Here is a 22,807-nt window from a genome sequence, read left to right on the forward strand (position 1 = left end):
GCTAGTGGAATAGCAACATTCCATGTAGAATCTCCAATAGTAGCAACATTCCATGTAGAATCTCCAATAGTATCTATTTTATTTTTGTTACATTTGTACCCTGCGCTTTCCCACTCATGGCAGGCTCAATACGGCTTACATGGGGCAATGGAGGGTTAAGTGACTTGCCCAGAGTCGCAAGGAGCTGCCTGTGCCTGAAATGGGAATCGAACTCACTTCCTCAGTTCCCCAGGACCAAAGTCCACCACCCTAACCACTAGGCCACTCCTCCATGTTTGGACCCATGTTTCTTTAAATGGCATCTGCCCTCAGTCAGTCAAAGGTTCAATTTAAGAATAAAGTAATAGTCATGTCTTCACAATTGGTGTCAAATTGCGAGCCTTACAGATAGATTTGTCTCTTAGCGCTTTTGGTCATAAGGTTGATTGAGTGAATCTCGGAGTTTATTAACGAAGAACATCTTCTTATCTTACTCAAAATTGAATAGAGGTTAATATGCAGTGGGATAGTTGATGCATAATTAAACTGGATATCTTATCCATTTATAAAGTTTTGAGGATATATAGCAAAGCCATGCATTCGAACGTGAATACTGGAAATACTGGCATAACTCTAAACTTATCCATTTAAGTTATTCATGTGCTCAAGACTGAATGCAGAAAGAACATAATTTAGTCAGAGAATGACTGAATTTCACCACCCTGTATAACTTTAAGCCATACCCCAAACCCCTCCTGTATTTAAAATGGATAACTTCGGACCATATAGCAGATGCTTGGTGGAGCACTTTTTTTTCTTAAAAGCGCCTTCAAAAACCAAACCCTTCAGAAAGTTCACCTGAGGGATTATGCTGACGTTACTGCCAAAAGACAAAAATGAAGGCATCCTCAGCAGGCCAGTTTGCGAGTGCTCTGCATTCTTTTGATGCCACTGGTTATTAACTTTATTATAAATGCAAATACAGCACATCTCGCAGGGAAACTGATTAGACCGAATACTTATTCACCTTATTCTGTGCCAGAGCCGGTGGTGGGAGGCGGGACTGGTGGTTGGGGGGGGCAGGGATAGTGCTGGGCAGACTTATATGATCTGTGCCAGAGCCGGTGGTGGGAGGCGGGGCTGGTGGTTGGGAGGCGGGGATAGTGCTGGGCAGACTTATACGGTCTGTGCCCTGAAGAGCACAGGAACAAATCAAAGTAGGGTATGCACAAAAAGTAGCACATATGAGTTATCTTGTTGGGCAGACTGGATGGACCGTGCAGGTCTTTTTCTGCCGTCATCTACTATGTTACTATTAAATGGATTTAAAGTCATTGATCCAGAAAGCCTCCGTGAATGCAGAAAATGGGGATATAAACTGTAATCAGAACCCTCACAATCAACTTGTATTCATCCTATGATCATCTTAACGCGTGGTCGTGATTCGTAATCCTCCAGGGCTAACAACAAGTCATGTTTCAGGATATCTATAATGAATACCCATAAAAGAGATTTGCATGTCTGCTATATCTCATGCATATTCATTAGGGGTATGCTGAAAACTTGATTTGGTGGCCTGGGAATGAAGACCAGCGATCTTAAGCATATCAGCAAATTGAGGGCTTCATTTCCAGGCATGTGTTAGTGAACCCCAATGCACATTAATTCAAGCTAAGTGCATAGTTAAAAGGCTACATTGAGGGACTATATTATTTAACCTGCCTTAAATCACATTAACACATCTTGCACTACACTTTCAGTGTATAAGGAAGAGTGAGTTTCATCAGCAGCCTACCTTTGTCACAGAGCAGACACATAACAGATTCCATTTTTAAAACAAGTCTTTCACAAATGGAAGGGCACCGTGGGAGCAGCAAAACCTGTCATCTTTAACTGCAGTGATAGCTGTAATCATTAACTGCGTCTGACTGCTGCAACTTAATCTCCAGTCAGTCCTGTACATATTCCTGACTGACAGCAGTAATTTCACAGCCCAAGTTCTCATTCTTGGGGAACTTCAACTGGAGCTTTGTTCTACCTGTTAGTACAAAGATACTCCTGTGCTTCAAATTATTTCATCTGTTTACAAAACCAGTTTTTCAAGATTGTCGTAATTTACCTTTAATACAAACATTTCATTTATTCTAGGCACAGAAGAATCATTCCAATGTTTGTTCCAGAATCTTCTTCAAAGCTGCAGAAGTTTACAAGGTAATATCTTTACACATCCTCATGGAAAAAAATATATATATACACCTATCTATATATATATAAAAGAAAATGGGTCTTGCATTTTCGTGGAGTCAGGTTATTGTCTTTCACCATCCAAGTCACCAGTTTGTATCGCACCCTGGGATTACTATCACTGTTATCCATGTTTGTTTATTTTTTGTATGAAGGACATGTAAGATAAATATATATAGAAATGGATAAAAATATTGATAAATAACTGAATAAACCAACTAGGACAAATATCAAGTGGAACAAAATGTCCTATTGACTGTAGCAACACAAAACAGACAACAGACATCCAATACTATAAAATGACACGGCTGCCATCCACCAGCCTGCCGCAGCTCCACCACAATACATAAATTGTTAAAAATCATGATATCATCACCACCACCACCTTTGTGTGTTATAAAAGTGGAACTTGTGCTATACCAGATACCACTCAGAAATTTGTCATTTGGTTTGCCAAATTGTCACTTCAGTTGCATACGAATTTCCTGCATCCTACTCTCCCTAAAATGTAACAGGTTAGTCTAGTAAAAAGGTATCACCTACATCTTTAGTTTTATTTTCCCCTAAATCTGGGAATATTAGCAAAAACCCCATTTACAATAAGAAACAATGTCCTGCATCTGTTGGCTCATGGAAAGAGCTCACTTGTCCTAGATTTTGTGCCATTGTGTCATATTTGTTGCTGCAGTGACTCAGCAGGATGGGACCGAGAAAGGTTATGCAGGAGTGTCAGATAGGGAAGAAGATCCTCAAACCCTCACAGCTTTAGAATGAAGCATCAAGCTTGTAATGAAAAATGTTCCTTTTCCACCACTGTTAAATAATAGATTCCACTGAATCTCTGTGACCTGTTGCAGAGCTGCCTTTTTCTTTTTTTGAGAGGAATAAAATAATTGCTAGAAAAGTGCATTGTTTTTCAAATGTAGCTCTCACGGTGTCTCCATAAACAGTCTTGACTTTTGATCCCCAAAGAAGTAGTTTAGCAATACAGCCTACAGGTTTCCGGCATTCGGGTTTGCATTTACACTTAACTGTGAGAGTCTGATCCTTCGTTACTGCAGGAAACGGACAGCTCCTCTGTACTTTCATTAGCAGCCCATCCACTTTCTTGAACTGCAAGAGCTAAGATGCAGTTTTAGGATTGTTGTTAGCATATTGGAAACTTATCCACAAATCTGGAATAGACTTCCTGAGCCGGTACGTGAAGCTCCATCTCTGGCCGTCTTCAAATCTAAGCTAAAAGCTCACCGTTTTGATGCTGCTTTTAACTCTTAACCCTTATTCACTTGTTCAGAACCCTTATTTTATCATCCTCACTTTAATATTCCCTTATCTCTTATTTGTCCTGTTTGTCTGTCCTAATTAGATTGTAAGCTCTGTCGAGCAGGGACTGTCTCTTCATGTTCAAGTGTACAGTGCTGCGTACGTCTAGTAGCGCTATAGAAATGATAAGTAGTAGTAGTAGTAGTCTTTGGGATTCCGGAATCTTTGCTACTCTTTGGGATTCCGGAATCTTGCTACTCTTTGGGATTCTGGAATCTTGTTACTCTTTGGGATTCTGAATGGAATCTTGCTACTCTGGGATTCTGGAATCTTTGCTACTCTTTGGGATTCCAGAATCTTGCTACTCTTTGGGATTCCAGAACCTTGCTACTCTTTGTCTTTATCCCTTGTTTGTCCTTTGTCTGTCCTAATTAGATTGTAAGCTCTATCGAACAGGGACTGTCTCTTCATGTTCAAGTGTACAGCGCTGCGTACGTCTAGTAGCGCTGTAGAAATGATAAGTAGTAGTAAGTAGTAGTAGTAAATCTCAATATCTGCAACAGATTCCATCTTTTTATGGATTCATTTTTTCTCTTTTTGCTTTTTTTTTTTTTTTAAAGCATATGAAACTTGAGTATCCTGTAGTTTTGGTTGCCCCGTCTCAAAACGGATAGAAAAAGTAGAAGTGTAACAGAAATGTTAAATAGGATGGAAGGTCTCACTTATAAGGAAAGCCTAAACAGAGAGAGAGAGGATAAGATAGAAGTTTATAAAATCATGAGTGGGGAGGAACGGTTAAATAGGGAACAGTTGTTTAACTTTTCTAACAGCTGGAAAACAAGAATGCACTTCATGAAATTTAGAGCCATAAGATTAAAAACCAAATTGCAGAATTCCTTTTTCACACAGCACATAATTTATCAGTTGTCGGAGGGGCACGGACCTTTTCTACAGGAACTGGCCCAGAACAAATGATTGACTAGGTAGACTGAGGAAAGCCATCGCTTATCCTTTGAATGAGCTGTGAGAAACTGATCTGTGGGCTACCTGAGACCCAGACTGGCCAGTTGGTGACAGGCCGCTGGGCTTAGTGGACCTTGGACTGATTCAGCATAGCTCATTCTATGTTCTTCTGCATGTTGTTTGGTGACCCCCCCCCCCCCCCCCCCCCCCCCCCCCCCCAGATTCTTCGGTCTCTGCTGTTGTATTTTTGTAACTCTAGTTTATGTTCCCTCTGCCTCTCATCTGTTATTTTCTTTCCACCTGGATAGCTTGTAGGGTGTTTTATTGACTAAGGGGTGTGTTTACTAAAGGGTGTTCTGCAGTAATATACCTGCTAATGCTCCCATGAGGGAATTTTTCTGGGAAAAGGCGTGGAAACATTATCCTGTTAGTGCATTCTAGGTAACGCACTCTAAGTGGAAATGCAGGATGACTTAGTACCTCCTACATAGGAACAGCTAAGTGCTGCTGCATTAAATCCTAGCAGTTACCATGCATTAATGACTACTATAGTGCATGATCTGATTAAAACATACCCTCAAAAAGAATAGTGTTAAGTTTGCAGTTAACACAAGCTAAAATCTGTGGGGCCCTTTTAGTAAGTCGCGTAGGCCCCTACGCCCGTGTAACGCATGTCAAATCACCCAGCTACCGCATGCCCCAGGCGGTAATTCTAATTTTTACGCTCGGCAGAAAATATTTTTTATTTTTTACCGTATGGCACTAACCAGGTGGTAATCAGCAGTGTACTTATGTTGGGATGGTTGCAGTCATAGATGTGGATCCGTACTACGGGAGTCCCCGTCTGTGATGTGACTTTAAAATTAGTTGTGATGCACCATCAATTCCCTGAATGAAGGAAATGATATCCAACTTTCAATACAACCATCCCAACATAAGATAAGTAGATTGTCTTCTCCATTCCTTTTTATCCGTTTTTTTTTACCCTGTGCATAGAAGTAATCTTCATGGATCAAAATAAATAGCAGTATTGCTTAAAAAATCACAGAGGTTGAACAAGCGTGTCTTGGGAAAAATCCACAATTCCGGGAATAACATGTATAGAATGTTTGTACGTTTGGGAAGCTCGCCAGGTGCCCTTGGCCTGGATTGGCCGCTGTCGTGGACAGGATGCTGGGCTCGATGGACCCTTGGTCTTTTCCCAGTGTGGCATTACTTATGTACTTACTTATACCGATTAAGCCTTTAATACATGGAGAACATTAGGATTGTAGTAACATCAGGATAGGGAGGTTGGAGTGCCATAGACCGCTATTAAATGGACTTGGAAAAATTCCGCATTTTTAGGTATAACTTGTCTGGAATGTTTTTACGTTTAGGGAGCGTGCCAGGTGCCCTTGACCTGGATTGGCCACTGTCGGTGACAGGATGCTGGGCTAGATGGACCTTTGGTCTTTCCCAGTATGGCACTACTTATGTACTTATGATGTTAGATTGGGCTTCTTAAAGCAGTATCATACTGCGAGAGAGTCCTGCGGGACCAGCCCCGATGACTGAGCTCTATTTGCATATTAAAAAAGAAAAAAATATACTAGATTTCACTTCAGCACTATTGATTCAGATTTCCTATTAGAAGGTTTTTTGTGTTTGCAGTAGTGGATATAAACAAGAAAAACCGAACGGATTTAGTTACCCTAGAGGATTTTACTATCTATTACATTTTAACTGCCAGACCCTCGACCATTCTCCTAACATTTAGAGATCCCTTCTCATCGTTTCTACTCCCTCCAGGGTATCCACTCTATTGGCTATTTTCGTGTCATCCGCAAAAAGGCAAACCTTTCCTTCCAACCCTTCAGCAATATCTCCCACAATATATATTAAACAGAGTAGGCCCCAGCACCGACCCCTGAGTAACTCCACTGCTCACCTTCCTTTCCTCCGAGCGGATTCCATTTACCACCACCCTCTGCCACCTGTCGGTCAACCAGTTTCTTATCCAGTTCACCACTTTCGGTCCTAAGTTCAACCCTTTCAGCTTATTCACGAGTCTTCTGTGGGGGACCGTATAAAAGGCTTTGCTGAAGTCCAAGTAGATTACATCTAGCGCATGTCTCTCAGCCAGGATAGTGAGTGGATTTTTTTTTTTTTTTTGTTACATTTGTACCCTGCGCTTTCCCACTCATGGCAGGCTCAATGCGGCGGGCAATGGAGGGTTAAGTGACTTGCCCAGAGTCACAAGGAGCTGCCTGTGCCGGGAATCAAACTCAGTTCCTCAGTTCCCCAGGACCAAAGTCCACCACCCTAACCACTAGGCCACTCCTCCACTGTTGCTACTATTTGAGATTCCACTAGCAACATTCCATGTAGAAGTCGGCCCTTGCAGATCACCAATGTGGCCACGCAGGCTTCTGCTTCTGTGAGTCTGACGTGCAGGACATACGTGCAGGACGTCAGACTCACAGAAAAGAAGCCTGCGCAGCCTTCTACATGGAATAGCAACATTCTATGTAGAATCTCCAATAGTATCTATTTTATTTTTGTTACATTTGTACCCTGCGCTTTCCCACTCATGGCAGGCTCAATGCAGCTTACATGGGGCAATGGAGGGTTAAGTGACTTGCCCTGAGTCACAAGGAGCTGCCTGTGCCTGAAGTGGGAATTGAACTCAGTTCCTCAGTTCCCCAGGACCAAAGTCCACCACCCTAGCCACTAGGCCACTCCTCCACTGTTGCTACTATTTGAGATTCTACATGGAATGTTGCTATTCCTCTAGTAACATTCCATGTAGAAGGCTGTGCAGGCTTCTGTTTCTGTGAGTCTGACGTCCTGCAGGACGTCAGACAAGCAGAAGCCTGCGCGGCCACATTGGTGATCTGCAAGGGCCGACTTCTACATGGAATGTTGCTAGTGGAATAGCAACATTCCATGTAGAATCTCAAATAGTAGCAACAGTGGAGGAGTGGCCTAGTGGTTAGGGTGGTGGACTTTGGTCCTGGGGAACTGAGTTTGATTCCCACTTCAGCCACAGGCAGCTCCTTGTGACTCTGGGCAAGTCACTTAACCCTCCATTGCCCCATGTAAGCTGCATTGAGCCTGCCATGAGTGGGAAAGCGCGGGGTACAAATGTAACAAAAAAAACAAAAAAAAAGGACCTATAGGTATCCAGATGTTTTTAAGCAGTGGCTGCCCTGCTGGATATCGGTCTTCCTCTATTCTTTGAAAGCTTTGTTTCTAGAGCATGAAAATGTTTTTTTTTGACTGAGTCAAGTTTGAAATTGTAAAATATAAATGTAATCAATAAAATAATGGCATATGTCAAAAGAATATTGCCTGCTTTTATAAATAAAAAAATATATATATTTCTGATGCCGCTTAGGGGGGTCATTGCTTCCAAACAGTCAATAAATTGTGCTACTAAATTCACCAACTGGAATTGTGTGTTTCATTTTCACGCCTTACTCATTACATTCTCTAAAGCAATAATCCTAACATTCTTTAAAAGACGCACTTATCGCTAAAAGCATTTCCTATGTTTTCCTTTCTCAGCTGGTTCATGGGAAGGCGCCCTGAATTCACAGATCCAAAGGTGGTGGCACAAGGAGAAGGAAGAGAAGGTACTGTGTGATGATCTTTAATTGTTCAAAATTTCTGCAGGTTGCAGGTGTGAGAAAGAAAGGTCTCAGGGTGTGCTACAGGTGGGCTACAATGGCTGTGATTTATAATCCACAGCAAAAGCCTTTTAAAATGATACTTGCAAGTAAAATAAAAGGTTGTCCTTCGTGTTCTAGGAGTATTTTTTTTTACTGTGTATTTTAATCACCGTTTACCTTTGATCGATGAGTTGCTGCAGTTAGAAGTGTTGATTGACTTAATGTTTGTCTGTGATGTTTAACCGTTAAGTCTCCTTCAGTACTCTTTGTTAACTGTATATGCTAGTGTTTGATATACTGCGACTGGCTGTACAGTATGAGTATCCATGGGTCTGTTACTGTAATTTTTTTTAACAAAAAGTTTTCTTAAATAGCACTGAACTGAAGGCCATCACATGGGATACTTTTAAAGCAAGGTAGCTCCGGGCAATTGCCTGGCCTGCATCTTAACCCATGCAAAGTGTTTCTCCTTGGGTTACCTTTTACGATGGTCACTGGTCCGTCCGTGACATGATATTTACACCAGTTGGAGGAATGCTATAAGGGTGGGAAATGTTTAAGCATTTAGCTCACACCTTTTTCCAAGGTGAGTTAACTTTAGGTACAAAGGGTATTTCCCTTTCTCTAGTTGGCTCACAATATGTTTGTTCCTGAGGCAGTGGAGGGTTAAGTGACTTGCCGAAGGTCACAAGGAGCCACAGTGGAGTCTGAACTAGGCTTCCTTGGTTCTCAACCCGGCTGCTCTAACCATTAGGCTACTCTTCCACTTCAGAAAGTGCTCTGTTGGCACAGTGACAGAAGCAAAAAGCCTCTCAGATCAGGTAGGCCTGAGTTGTACCCTATGTCAGCATCATCTGTGTGTTGGCATAGCATCAGAGGGACAGAACATAGAATCAGCATAGAGCTGAAGTTGAACTGCACCTTCCCACTAAAGTGGGGGGGGGGGGGGGCGAGGAGGTACTGGCACTATGAGGAGGCTGTGCTGAGTGGAACTAGCATTGACATGGTGAGTAGAACTTTGGTTGGGCGTTTGGAGTCTGCATTTGGCTTGGGCCGCACCACTGGAAGTAGACGCAGTGAGGTTCAGTGTTGCCTGTGTCTCTAGGAGCCATACGTTAACTAGGATTGAGTTGTGTTGAGGTCTTTTCCACTATCAGCATAGAGCAACCCACTGAGTACAATAATCAGTCCGGGTGTACAAAGATTGATGGCATTGGGTAGAGATCTTTCCCTGAAGTCCACCCAATGCGGCAGTCACCACCCAGGATCGACAGATGGTGCTACATCATGCTCCTTGCCAGCTCCAGCAGCTATTCTGAGCTGCAGGTCAAAGTTGAAAGGCAGAAGGGTCACTACTCCCAAGACATGATGCAGAGGGGGAGATCCCTCAGGGTGAGAGTCTTACTGCTTTAGGGCGATCCAATGGCCTTTGCCACCTCAGATTCCTTTTTAGGCCTGTGGAGAACACAACAGTCTGATAAGTCTCTCATGGTGAGAGTCTTTACCCACACCAAAGGAGTCTATTTAGTCCTGCGGCCTGCACAGTGGTCAGGAAGATCTCTCATGGTAAGAGTGCTGCTTCTACTCTGGTAGCATCCTGAAGTCTCAGTTGTTGCGTTCAGCCGGCAGTAGACATTCTGTAAGACTGAACAACATTCAAAAGGAAAAGAATTGAAATGAAAGAGAGAGCTAGATTTCTGTAGCTTGGCCAAGGAGAAGCAAAGGACATACAGATGGGAGCATTTGCATTTGCCCAGAAAGGTGCCTAGGCTTTTCTAGGCTCTGAGAGAGCATGTCCAGTCTAGTTCCGTTGAGTTGACGAGGCCCAGGTATGGCTGATTCTATCTTGCTTGTCCATGAAGAATACTGTTTTCATTCTTTCCAACCCAACAGAAGAACTTAAAACATTTTATTCCAGAAGGAATATGAACATTACAATTTTATGTAATAGTATTAAAGTCAACAGTCAAGGTTTGAAGACATTTGTAATGATAAGTGAATGGTATTAAATATGTGTGATGAGTTGGATTGATGTAATTTAGTGTTTTATGTTTGTTTTACTTTTGATATTATGGTTGTTAGATATGTAAGCCGCCTAGAACTTTTTGTGATAGTGCAGCATAGAAATTTTGAAATAAATAAATACATTTTCTTTATTTCTACGGTAAATGTTCTAATTGAATTGTATTGCTTTTGCATTGGTTGCTCTGTGTACTTCCAACTAATATGCATTGCCTTGGGCAAGACCAGATTAAGACACTGGCAAATTAGATTCATACCTAAGGTCCAAACACTTAAGGGAGCCATGTCAGATGTGCTCATGATAGACAGCTATCTGACTTTTGGGATGCTATGTGCCTAGATGTTTTCAATACTGGTATTTATTATTCCATTTATTCATTTTCTTACTCTGTCGCCTTTCCAAAGCACCCGGAACAGAGTACAGTATAATCATAAAAATATACCGCTCTGCTTCGTTTGCTTGAGGTGTTCTGTTTACACCAAGTCTTAGATTACTTTGAGGCTCAATTTCAAAGCACTTAGAGGGGCATAATCGAACAGAAACGCCTATCTCCATGGGCGTTTATCTCCGAGAACGGGTCCGTGAAGGGGCGGACCGAATCGTATTTTCGAAAAAACATGGACGTTTATCTTTTTTTGAGCTGGGCGTTTTTGTTTTTCAGCGATAATGGAAACCGAAAACGCCCAGCTCAAAAACGAATAACTCCAAGACATTTATTCGTGGGAGGGGCCAGGATTCGTACTGCACCGGTCCACCTCACATGCCAGGACACCAACCGGGCACCCTAGGGGGCACTTTTACAAAAAAAAAAAAAAGGTAAAACAGCTCCCAGGTGCATAGCACCCTTCCCTTGGGTGTTGAGCCCCCCCCCCCAAATCCCCCTCAAAACCCACTGCCCACAAGTCTACACCATTACTATAGCCCTAAGGGGTGAAGGGGGGCACCTACACGTGGGTACAGTGGGTTTGGGGGGCGGTTTGGAGGGCTCCCATTTACCAGCACAAGTGTAACAGGGGGGGGGGGGGGGGGGGCTGAGCCTGGTCCACCTGCCTGAAGTCCACTGCTCCAGTGACCTGCATACTGCTGCCAGGGAGGTGGGTATGACATTTGAGGGTGAAAATAAAAAGTTGTGAAACGGCATATTTTGTGGTGGGAGGGGGTTCGTGACCACTGGGGGAGTCAGGGGAGGTCATCCCCGATTCCCTCCAGTGGTCATCTGGTCATTTAGGGCACATTTTGGGGCCTTATTCGTGGAAAAACAGGGTCCAGGAAAAGTGCCCTAAATTCTCGCTAAAAACGCATATTTTTTTTCCATTATCGGCGAAAGGTGCCCATCTCTGATCGGCAGATAACCACGCCCCAGTCCCGCCTTCACCACGCCTTCGACACGCCCCTATCAACGTTGTCCGCATCCGCGACGGAGTGCAGTTGAAAACGTCCAAATTCGGCTTTTGATTATACCGCTTTATTCGTTTTTGGGAGATAAACGTCTATCTCCCGATTTGGGTCACAATATAGGCGTTTTTCTCTTTCGATTATAAGCAGGTTATCTCCCAAAGTTCCATAGAAACCTATGGAGCTTAGCCTCCCAAAGTGCTTTGAAAATATGCCTCATTGTTAGTTAGGAAACTTTAAAAAGATAATCTTTACAGAGAGAAGAGGAAAGAGCAGCAAGATCTCAGGGAGGCTTTCCTTACCTCTTAGCCACCAGTGTTCACCACAGTAAGCCAGATAGCTCTTTGACATTAAGCTCCAGTTTCCTAAATTTAGTAGAGCTTTCCTCTGGTTTTCCTCTTACATTGAATGTCTGTAGCACGTTGATGATTTTGCTAGCACCAGTTAGTAGTCTAACATGCAGAGAGCTGACTTTTGTCCAGCCCCTGCAGTCATTTACTGCAGGAGGTTAGCACAGAAGCAAATGAAGGGAAAACCCAATCATAAACTGTGTGTTAGTAGTGAGCAATAGAACGCTCCTAGTAATAGAGGTAATAGCCATTTGCTGTCTCTTCAATCAGACACATGTAGTCATAGCTTCATCTCCACTAGGCACATTTACACTTCATAAGACATATTTTAGCATTAAGAAGAGCCTGAACAGTATCGACAAAAATAATTTGACTTTCATTCTTGCTTTATTTTGTGATTAAAATAAAACTTCCCTTTTCCTTCAGATTCTTATTTTAAATAAAGCTTTTCTGATTTTGCTTGCATCTCTTTCAAGTCCTTCTGTTCTTAAAGCTATGATTTTCTTCCTTTTAAGCTCCCTATGTGGATATGATTCATCATTGCACCCCCTGAAGTTTCCGATTGCCAGCATAAATGACTCTGTAAAACTGTTCACTTTAAAATATCTATATTCTGCATTTTTTTTTTTACCTGAGGTGGTGTTTAACAAGATTTCTTTCCAGCAACTTCTCATGTAAAAATTCTGAAACTTGAAGCCGGATGTGCAAGGTCTGGTGTGCTTTTTGATCGTCTTGGGTGGTTGGAAGGAGGGAGGAGTAAGGTAGCTTCTACTTCTACTACTACTACTCCTACTTAACATTTCTAGAGCGCTACTAGGGTTACGCAGCGCTGTACAAATTAATAACTAAGGACGGTCCCTGCTCAGAAGAGCTTACAATCTAAAGGACGAAATGTCAAGTTGGGGTAGTCTAGATTTCCTGAATAGAGGTGTTGTGATTAGGTGCCGAAAGCGACATTGAAGAGGTGGGCTTTGAGCAATGATTTGAAGATGGGCAGGGAGGGGGCCTGGCGTATGGGGTCAGGGAGTTTGTTCCAAGCATGGGGTGGGTGAGGAGAGGCAGAAAGGGCGGAGCCTAGAGTTGGCGGTGGTGGAGAAGGGTACTGAAAGGAGGGATTTGTCTTGAGAGCGGAGGTTACGGGTAGGGATGTAAGGGGAGATGAGGGTAGAGAGGTAAGATGGGGCTGATGCCTAACAGCAGATCTGTACTGCAAATACTATAAATTTCCTGCTGTCAATGATGTGTTTGTCATCTCATTGATTTTAAGACTGATTGGAGGAAATTATGAAAAATCTTGATTTCCACAAAAGCAAAAGGGGGGTGGTTGAGGATTGCCGTGTTGCTGCAGCAACGGAGAGCAGCTGGAAGTCATCTCTACCAGCAGCAAAGCCGCTGTATTTCTGTTTTGTTTTTTTTTGGGGGGGGGGGGGGTGTTTGGTAAATCTTTTTATTAAGTAGCAACAAAACACCAAGAAGCAATTACCAAAATTGAAATACAACACAGTGGTACAAAAAAAAAAAAAAACATCACCCCACTGGTGATCTGGGATCCAGCGGGTAGAACATAGCGTGACAACCAAGGCTACTCAATATTCAATACAAAACCCCACCCATGAGACTCACCAATCATACTCTCTTCATGTCAACAGTCAGCCATACCCCCTCCCCCCTACCTATAGTGCATATTGGTATGGGAATGAACAAGAAAACCTTTCAGGATGGTGCAGTGCATCCATAGTGTTGCAAGAAGACCTTCCAGTAGTTAATATACCGAAACGTGTAAATTATTAGTTTCCCAGTACAACTGAAGTTCAGAATTGGCCAGAGTGGTCATACGGGTCAGCGTTTTTTTTTTATTATTATTGTAAGTTGAGTCCCAGTGTAAGACAGGATGCATCTTACTAAGAAACTATGAAAACACGAAGTCGGAAGTGAAAGAGGAGATGCAAAATATGATGCCTAATGTCATTGTCTTTTTTTCCTTTTTAGTGACCAGAGTGAGGTCTCAAGGCTTTGTGACTATTTCTTTCAATGTCGTCACCAAGGATATGAAGAAACTGGGGTATGACAGTAGTCCTGCTGACATGCAGACCCCATCAGTAGCACCCTACCCTTCATAGCCACTAGATCCGTTGATCATCAAGCAAGAGGGCCTCTCCGAGATTTAGCATGACCCTATATACATTATTTTTCCTGTTCCTGAATGTGTAATGATTCTACAAATCAGCAGAACTGGAGCAACATTGGATAAAGCAAATACCATTTACATTGTTTTTAAACAAGGCAGTCACTGCAAACTGTATCCACCCTTAAGTTGTGGCCCAACCTTTTTGTATGTTGTCTGGAGAACAGAGCTGACTTAGTGTCCACCATTCTGCATTTACACTGTACACAGTCTCCCATGTCAAATCCGTTGAGCACCTTTTTATAAAGTAATTTTTAATGCATCTTTAATTGTCAGAGACACATTGTGGAATAGAAGAATTGAGTTATATTGCTACCGTTCAGCTTGAACAACTACACGTCATTTCTACTCACCTTTGACCCTTGATCACATATAACAATTAGATGTGAAATCGAAGTAAGGAGACCTTGGACCACTGCAGCTACTAGTCAGGTTTTAATTAATACCAGCAACTCTCACTGAAAATGTTTTCATTCAACAGAAATAAGATTTAAGCAGTTCGGAAGGTATTTTCCATCTACATGTAGACAGAGCATCAGTTGCTATTTTATTAACCACATTTTAGAAACTCAGCTAGAAATAGGTCCATCCTCAATCCTGGGTAGCATCAGGCTTTGGAAAAAAACAGCCATTGGCAAGCTTATGTACAAGAACACAGCAGCCACCAGTGCCAGATAAGTCATTCAGATTGCGAGCTGGTGTGTCCATGTAGGCATTGACTTTTAGTAGAGCAGAATTAGTGGGAAAAGATTTTTGGATTACCTAATTGTTGCATGATAAAATGAATTGTTTTCTCTCTCGTTCTTGACGACATTACTGTTATTGAAAGCCTCTGATTCTTATTTGAATCCCATCCAGCTATCGGACTTACAAAGTTCCATAGGTTACGGTGGAGGGGCATTTTCGATATGACGTCTAAATCAGACTTTGGACGTTTCGCTGAAAACGTCCAGAAATCAAGTAGTGAAAATGACCATTTTCAAACCAGAAAAACGTCTGTCTATTTTCTTTGGACCAGTGAAAAACATACAAAATCAGCCATTGGGATGTAGGAGAAGCACTGCGGTGAACGTCACAAAAAAGGAACCAAGTACACATCTCACTGTAACCCCCTTATATTGTATGGTGAGCCCTTCAAACCCCACGAAAAAACCTACTATACCCAACTATACACTACTACGATAGCCCTTATGGCTGAAGGTGTCACCTATATTTTTTTTTTGTTACATTTGTACCCCGCGCTTTCCCACTCATGTATATGTGGCTACAGTAGGCTTTGGGGGGGGGGGGGGGGGGCTGACACTTTCCACCACAAGTGTAACAGTTAGAGTTGATTATGAGCCTGGGTCACCTTCTGTACACTGCACTGCACCGACCACTAGGTTATTCTAGGAACCTGCTTTCTCTTCTAATAGGTCTGGCTGTAACACCTGAAACTATGATAGAGCCTGGTATGTACTGTGTCATTTACATCTTTTTCGGGTAGGAGGGGGTCAGTGACCACTGAAGGAGTAAGGAGGTGACATTCCTTTTTTCCTGCAGAGGTCATCTGGTCATTTAGGGCACTTTTTTGTGACTTATCCATTAATAAAACAGGTCGAGACCAAAACGTCCAACTTATATCCCTGGATTTCTTTTTTTGTTCCATTTTGGCAAAAAAACGTCCAAGTGTTAGGAACGCCCAGATCCCACCCTTAACACGCCCTCATGATTTGAACGTATTTCTGACAGACTTCATAGGAAAAATGTCTAAAAATTGGTTTTGAACCTACCAATTTGGACGTTTTTGTGAGAAAAACTTCCAAATGCAGATTTATGCCACTTTTTGGACATTTTTCTCTGTTGAAAATGAGCCACCTATGTAACTTTGTAATTCTAAGTACTTTAGAAATGAGCCTTTGTATATAGTATATTTATGTGATGTTCGAATGAGTGGATTCACTGCTACAAAATATATTTTTCAAAAAGAGTGTGATAACTATTAAATAGTGCATTTCAAAAAGACAAGATCTGAGGCTTTTCTTCTAAGTTTGAGTAAAATGTGGCCGTGTTAGTCCACTAAATAGAAAAAAATCAAAACATAGACAAGAAAATAAGATGATACCTTTTTTTATTGGGTTAACTTAATACTTCTTTTGATTAGCTTTCAAAGGTAACCCTTCAGATCAGAAATAAGCCAATGTTGACAAACATCAGAGTACATAAGTAAAACACAAAAACACTCCAATTACAGTCTGAGGAAGAGGGATGGGTAGGTTAGGTGAGAATCAGGGAAAGCTAGGTGGGTGGGTTAGAGATGGGTGGTTGATAAGGTGACAAAGCAGTAGAATTGATGATTTATGGTGGGATAGAAAGCCCAAGTCTTTGTTAAGTCCTGCCGGTGGTTGTCAAAATATTTCATCATTTTGACTTCAAAGGTCTTGAAATTTCCTTTTAGTATGCTTACCATAAGATCATTGACACAGTGTTCTGGTTTTGTAAAGTACCATCCCACAGAGGTGACAGTGGAATGTTTAATATTATGTCTATGTAAATTGAGTTTCATCTTTAGCATCTGGCTTGTTTCTCCGATATAGCACCCTTCTTCTCATATTGCATTGAATGATATATACAGTACAACATTTGAACATGAGCATATGTAATCATAGAAGCTAACTTTTCAAAATTATTGGGGGTGCTAAGCCCAATGGAAATAACCCCTCCTTGGACACACACAAGGAATTTTCTCAATTTTGGGAGTGCTAAAGCACCCACAGAGTCGGCTAAAATGTATGTAATATCCCCTTATGCTGAATGTTTTTCCCATGTGTGTGATTATGGGATCCTGTGAAAAGTGTTAGCACAGTTTGCAGCTGGGAATATTGCAGGGGCATATGCCATTCTCTTCTTTTTGAGCTTGTATAGGGAGCTTCCTTTTCACTAATTATTTTTTATTACATTTGTACCCCGCGCTTTCCCACTCATGGCAGGCTCAATGCGGCTTACATGGGGCAATAGAGGGTTAAGTGACTTGCCCAGAGTCACAAGGAGCTGCCTGTGCCTGAAGTGGGAATTGAACTCAGTACCCCAGGACCAGAGTCCACCACCCTAACCACTAGGCCTGGTAATATCTCTTTCAGTAATTCATCCTCCTGGAGCAGTGGCTGTAGATCCTCCAATCGGTGCTAGCCTTCTAGGCGTCTGTTAGGTTGCAGTGCAGCGCCTTCCAGTTCAGCCACGGTTCAGCACCACATGCATGCAAGCAGCCGACAGCAATAACCAGCAGCTCACCTACCAGTACCTGCCTAACATTTTTAATGCAGTGCTTGGGACGGGGTCGGGAAGTCGGGTGTGCTCCACAGGCAATTTACTACCTCATCGCAGCTGCTTGAGTGCTCTCTCACCTGGCCTCACGGTGTCCCCGCTGGCTGTAACTTAGCTGATTTTCACAAATCTTTTGGCTGCAGATGGCATTGTGGAAACACTTTTTCTTCATGGTATTCACCTCTCTGGTATTTTATAAACATTCAAAAATTACAATGCTAATTCCCAACTGCATCAAATAGAGAATGCCTGAACAAAAGAAAATGAGTTTTCAAAAACTTCTTAAATTGACCTACATTTACACAGAAGCAGAGATGCCCAGGCAAGGCATTCCATAACTCTGTTCTTGTTTTTTTGTGGCTCCCTATTCTGTATTACATTGGTAGAATGGAACGTCACAATTTGGGTTTCTGCCAGGTGCTTGTGATCTGGGTTGGCCACTGTTGGATACAGGATACTGGACTAGATGGACCATTGGTCTGACCCAGTATGGCTAATCTTATGTTTATCTAGATGGGGGGTCTGTCCGTGTTCTGCATGTGTGACTGAGGTGAAGGATTCTGCTAGCATGTAGTCTCTGTGTAGGAATGTGTAACAGTGCAGTTTGTTACAGTTTTCCAATAGTAGGTATATTGGTGTTCCAGAGCCCAGTGTAATATATATAGCACTGTCTTCTGATAGGTAGTAGGTTAGGGCTGTTATGGTGTGATAAGTTTTGTGTTCTAGGGCAGTCCTGGAGTACCCCCTTGCCAGTCACCATACAAACAAAAGCCCATCTGATTTAAACAAGGTGTCTAGCAGTGGAAGGAATGTGTGTGCTATTCCTGAATATTTTCACTTTGTAGTTAAGAAGACAGGTTGCCTGCTCTGGCCAGTCCAGGGACCTCTTCTGCGTCCTGCCTACTGATGTAACTTACTGTTTCCTTGTAGGCAGGACGCAACAGAGACAGCCTGTATTAATTATTACCCGCCATACCACCTAAGCAACAACACAAGACACTGCTGTCTAGCTGACACCAACCGGCGCCTATTTTATAAACGTTTGCTCCCCCTGAGATCAGAACCTGGCTACGCCTGGATACTTCCACCTGATAGAATTTTGCTGGGAAATTATCGTACTAACTATGCCCATACTCCTCCCAACCTAAACATGCTTCCAGAAATGCCCTCTCTCAGTGCACCAAAACATGACATGCTGTGCAAGAGCCATGAAATTCCAGCTGTATTAAGGATGATGATTTTCAGACAGCCAATTTGTGCTGGTAAGATGTTTTATACCTGCAAAAGTCACTTTGCAAATTACCCTCACAGCCTGCCCTAAATTTTGAGTATTGGGACAAAAGGGTAGTGAAAGCAGCTGCTAGATGCTATCATTAAACTGAAAGTTTGGAAAAACGATTTGAGAATTATGTCTAAAATTTTGTGCATTATATCTCAGAATGTAGAGAAGATAAGGCAAATGATAAAGCCAGAATTAATGTCATGCTGCAATTTGTTCCTGTATTATTTTGATTCCAGAACTCAGATTGGAATGGTAGACTGCATACCTATAGTTAACTACATAAAATGCTGTAGTGTGAGCTATTGAAATCTTTGCAAGTGTTAGTGCAGTCAGCCTTCTCTTAAAAAGTTTCCAAATTATGCTCACCACCCTGCCTGGCAGAATAGCATTCCGTGACCTTTCTCAAATCAATTCAGAAAATCAGGAGATAACTAGCTAAGCCTGGTAAAAACTGTCTTTCTTCTGTATTCTCCCTTTAAGTGACAAAAAAAAGCCAGGACGTTATTAGAGCTGTACTGGAGAAAACACATGTCCCTTCTCCTACCAGCCCTTTCTTCTCCAGACACTTACAGTCAGACCTGATTAAGCCTTGTTTACTTGGCTATTTGTAGCCTCAAATGTAACCAAGAAGCTAATTTCTAACAGCCTTGGAAAGGTCAATAAAATATTGAATATTGGAAAAGATGATACTTAAAATTAAAATGAGCTTGTTCTCTGATGCATATCGTTTCTTTTGCCTTAGCAATTGATTTGTTACCATATCCTCCCCCCCCCCCCCCCCCCACCCAAGTACTCATCCCGTTCCTTTGAAGTGGAAGGTAACATAGTAAATGAAATGACAGCAGAGAACGGTCCATCCAGTCTGCCCAACAAGATAAACTAATTTTACATGGTATGTGATACTTTATACCTGAGTTTGATTTGTCCTTGCCATTCTCAGGGCACAGACCATAGAAGTCTGCCCAGTACTGTTCTTGTACTAAGTTCTGAAGCTAACATCGAAGCCCCTTAAATTTACACTCCAGCCCATCCTTATCCAGTTACGATCAGGGTGTAGACCGTAGAAGTGTGCCCAGCACTGTTCTTGTACTAAGTTCTGAAGCTAACGTCGAAGCCCCTTAAATTTACACTCCAGCCCATCCTTATCCAGTTACGATCAGGGCGTAGACCGTAGAAGTCTGCCCAGCACTGTTCTTGTACTAAAAGTTCAGAAGATTCTGGAATCCTAAAGAGTTACAAGATTCCGGAATCCCAATTAGTAGCAACATTCCATGTAGAACCCCAAAGAGTTGCATAGTAACATAGTAAATGACGGCAGATAAAGACCTGAACGGTCCATCCAGTTTGCCCGACAAGATAAACTCATTTTACATGGTATGCGATACTTTATACCCGAGTTTGATTTGTCCTTGGCATTCTCAGGGCACAGACACAGCTGTACTTTGTCTGCTCCCCAAGGAGATCCCAGTAGATCACAGCCAAAAGTCAAGCTTGAACTGCACTAAGTTCAGGGGGTTATTACAACTGGGCCTCAGGAGTTGTCTATGGGGGTGGCAACCTGGAGAATTGCCCTGGCCCAACATGCCACAAGGAACCCCTGCATTGGCCCTGGTTGACTGGTGGTTAGAGCAAAGGCCTGAGAACCAGAGAGGTCAGGGTTCAAACCCCTTTTCTACTACTAAGAAACACCCATAGTGCCCTTAGGCAATACCCTATCACCCACTGCCTCTGATACGCCTTAATTTGTAAGCTCATCAGAGCAGATTGGGGGGGGGGGGGGTAGGGGGCAAAGATGCTTAGGTTTTGTTTCACCTTTTCTCGGGTTTCACAGTCATAGTCTCATTAATCGGGTGTAATTGAGAGCGCACATGACTAACCTCTGGGAGTTCTGGTTTGGACTACAGCACCGCAGTGAACTAGTGGATCCTTTAGAGTTCCTAAAGCTCCACTTTCCCTAAGTCCCCAGTCCCTCTTTCCACACAGCTTGATGTCAAAAAGGGGAGGGTGTGATCTTCACTCACTCCTGCCCCACCCATGCCATATTCCAAAATGACTCCAGCTGACTCAAATTAAAACATTCAAGGCCCGATATTTAGGCCATGGTGGTAAGCAGCTGGCTAGCCAATTCTTTAGCCGTGGGCTGAACTAACCCTGGATATTAAATGCCAGGGCATGATAGCCAACATATTACACCTGAATACATAGTAACATAGTAGATGATGGCAGAAAAAGACCTGCACGGTCCATCCAGTCTGCCCAAGAAATGTGCCACTTTTTTGTGTATACCTTACCTTGATTTGTACCTGTCTTTTTCAGGGCACAGACCGTACAAGTCTGCCCAGCACTATCCCCTCCTCCCAACCACCAGCCCCGCCTCCCACCACCGGCTCTGGCACAGACTGTATATACTTACAGTATCGCCACTGTCCAGCACTGCATGTATCCAGTAGCACTATACAAATTGATCAGCATTATACCATGTGGACCCCTATATAAAAGTGATATATAATAAAAATGCAACCACCTTTTGGTGTTCCTGTTGCCTGCTATGTCCCTGGACCTTACGCGCTCTGTTTCTGACTTTGCTCTTTCTCCATAGCAGCGGCTTTTAACGTGTTCTCAGTCCCCCTGAGTGTAAAATCATAGTCATGCATCATTGTTGCATACACAAAGAGACAATATTGGCCAGAAAGTGCAAAAAGATATGGGGAAGGGTCTTGGGTCAGGCACAAAGTACTGTATTGAAAAAGACCAACAAACGCACACAGCTCACCTCTGTCGAGTCATTATAAAAATGCCTTTTGTTTTTAAGACACTTTTTTTTACATAACTTTATGAGTTATCCTCATAATACTTTGTGCAAATGAGTTACAATGCATTTATGTTTTGTTATTCCTTAGTCATGCTTTCCAGTATACATAATACCTGTAAGCCTGCGCTCATAGTGGGAAGCGGACCAATGACTTCAGGATGCTGAGACTAAAGTGATCGAGTCTACAATAAAGTTTATTCTAATTTATATCACTTTAGTCTCGGCATCCTGAAGTCATTGGTCAATGAGATTGAAGGGGGGCAGACTCAAGAAAAATGTCAGGAAGTATTTTTTCACGGAGAGAGTGGTGGATGCTTGGAATGCCCTCCCGCGGGAGGTGGTGGAAATGAAAACGGTAACGGAATTCAAACATGCGTGGGATAAACATAAAGGAATCCTGTTCAGAAGGAATGGATCCTAAGGAACTTAGCCAAAATTGGGTGGCAGAATCGGTGGCGGGAGGTGGAGATGGTGCGGGGCAGACTTATACGGTCTGTGCCAGAGCCGGTGGTGGGAGGCAGGGATAGTGCTGGGAAGACTTCTACGGTCTGTGCCAGAACTGATGGTGGGAGGCGGGACTGGTGGTTGGGAGGCGGGGCTAGTGCTGGGCAGACTTCTACAGTCTGTGCCCTGAAGAGGACAGGTATAAATCAAAGTAGGGTATACACAAAAAGTAGCACATATGAGTTTATCTTGTTGGGCAGACTGGATGGACCATGGTCTTTTTCTGCCGTCATCTACTACGTTACTATATGTTACTTTGTTTTTCTGTATTTATTTATTTATTGCATTTGTATCCCGCATTTTCCCACATATTTGCAGGCTCAATGTGGCTTACATTGCTCTATCATGGTGTCATCATGACTGAATAAACATATACAATTAGTAATTACATAGGAAACAAGGAAAATATAGTGTATAAAATAACATGTATAGCTGCGTGCCTATATAAGAAAAACTGGATGCATGTGTCCGTTATATTTTAGTCCTTTGCAGCTTGGGAAGTGGAGATTCTGTATCTGTACCCCCGTGGGATTTTGTGTTCATCCATTCTGTGGAGAGCCTTCCTTGATAGCCTGTGCTCATAGGGCAGGATTGAGGTACCCTCTGGTCCTTGAGAGCCACAGCCTCGCTGAGGGGCCCTTTTACTAAGCTGTGTAAGCATCTACGTGCACCAAAACGGAGTTGCCGCCCGGTTACCACGTGGCTCTTGCAGTAATTTCATTTTTGGTGATCGTCCGATGCACGGCTGAAAAAGAATTTTTATTTTTGGACATGCGTATCGGACACGCGTCAAGAGGCATTTGGCACGCGTACATCATTACTGCCCGGATACCGTGTGAGAGTTTACTGCT

The 22,807-nt window shown here is 42.7% G+C and overlaps 1 protein-coding gene across 2 annotated transcripts in view; it reads left to right on the forward strand.

Annotated features, from left to right (window-relative positions):
• Positions 1-14,986, forward strand: part of B9D1 (B9 domain containing 1) — a 55,843-nt gene extending 40,857 nt beyond the window's left edge. For both annotated transcript variants that reach the window (XM_030213167.1, XM_030213168.1), the window contains 3 exons: positions 2,128-2,190; positions 7,999-8,066; positions 13,860-14,986. In XM_030213167.1, coding sequence (XP_030069027.1) covers positions 2,128-2,190; positions 7,999-8,066; positions 13,860-13,990 — 262 coding nt within the window. In that variant the 3' untranslated portion in view covers positions 13,991-14,986. The remainder of the gene's footprint in view (positions 1-2,127; positions 2,191-7,998; positions 8,067-13,859) is intronic.
• Positions 14,987-22,807: the final 7,821 nt, after the last annotated feature.

The sequence above is a fragment of the Microcaecilia unicolor genome, chromosome 8 (assembly GCF_901765095.1).
Source record: "Microcaecilia unicolor chromosome 8, aMicUni1.1, whole genome shotgun sequence".
In the NCBI taxonomy this organism is placed as follows: Eukaryota; Metazoa; Chordata; class Amphibia; order Gymnophiona; family Siphonopidae; genus Microcaecilia; species Microcaecilia unicolor.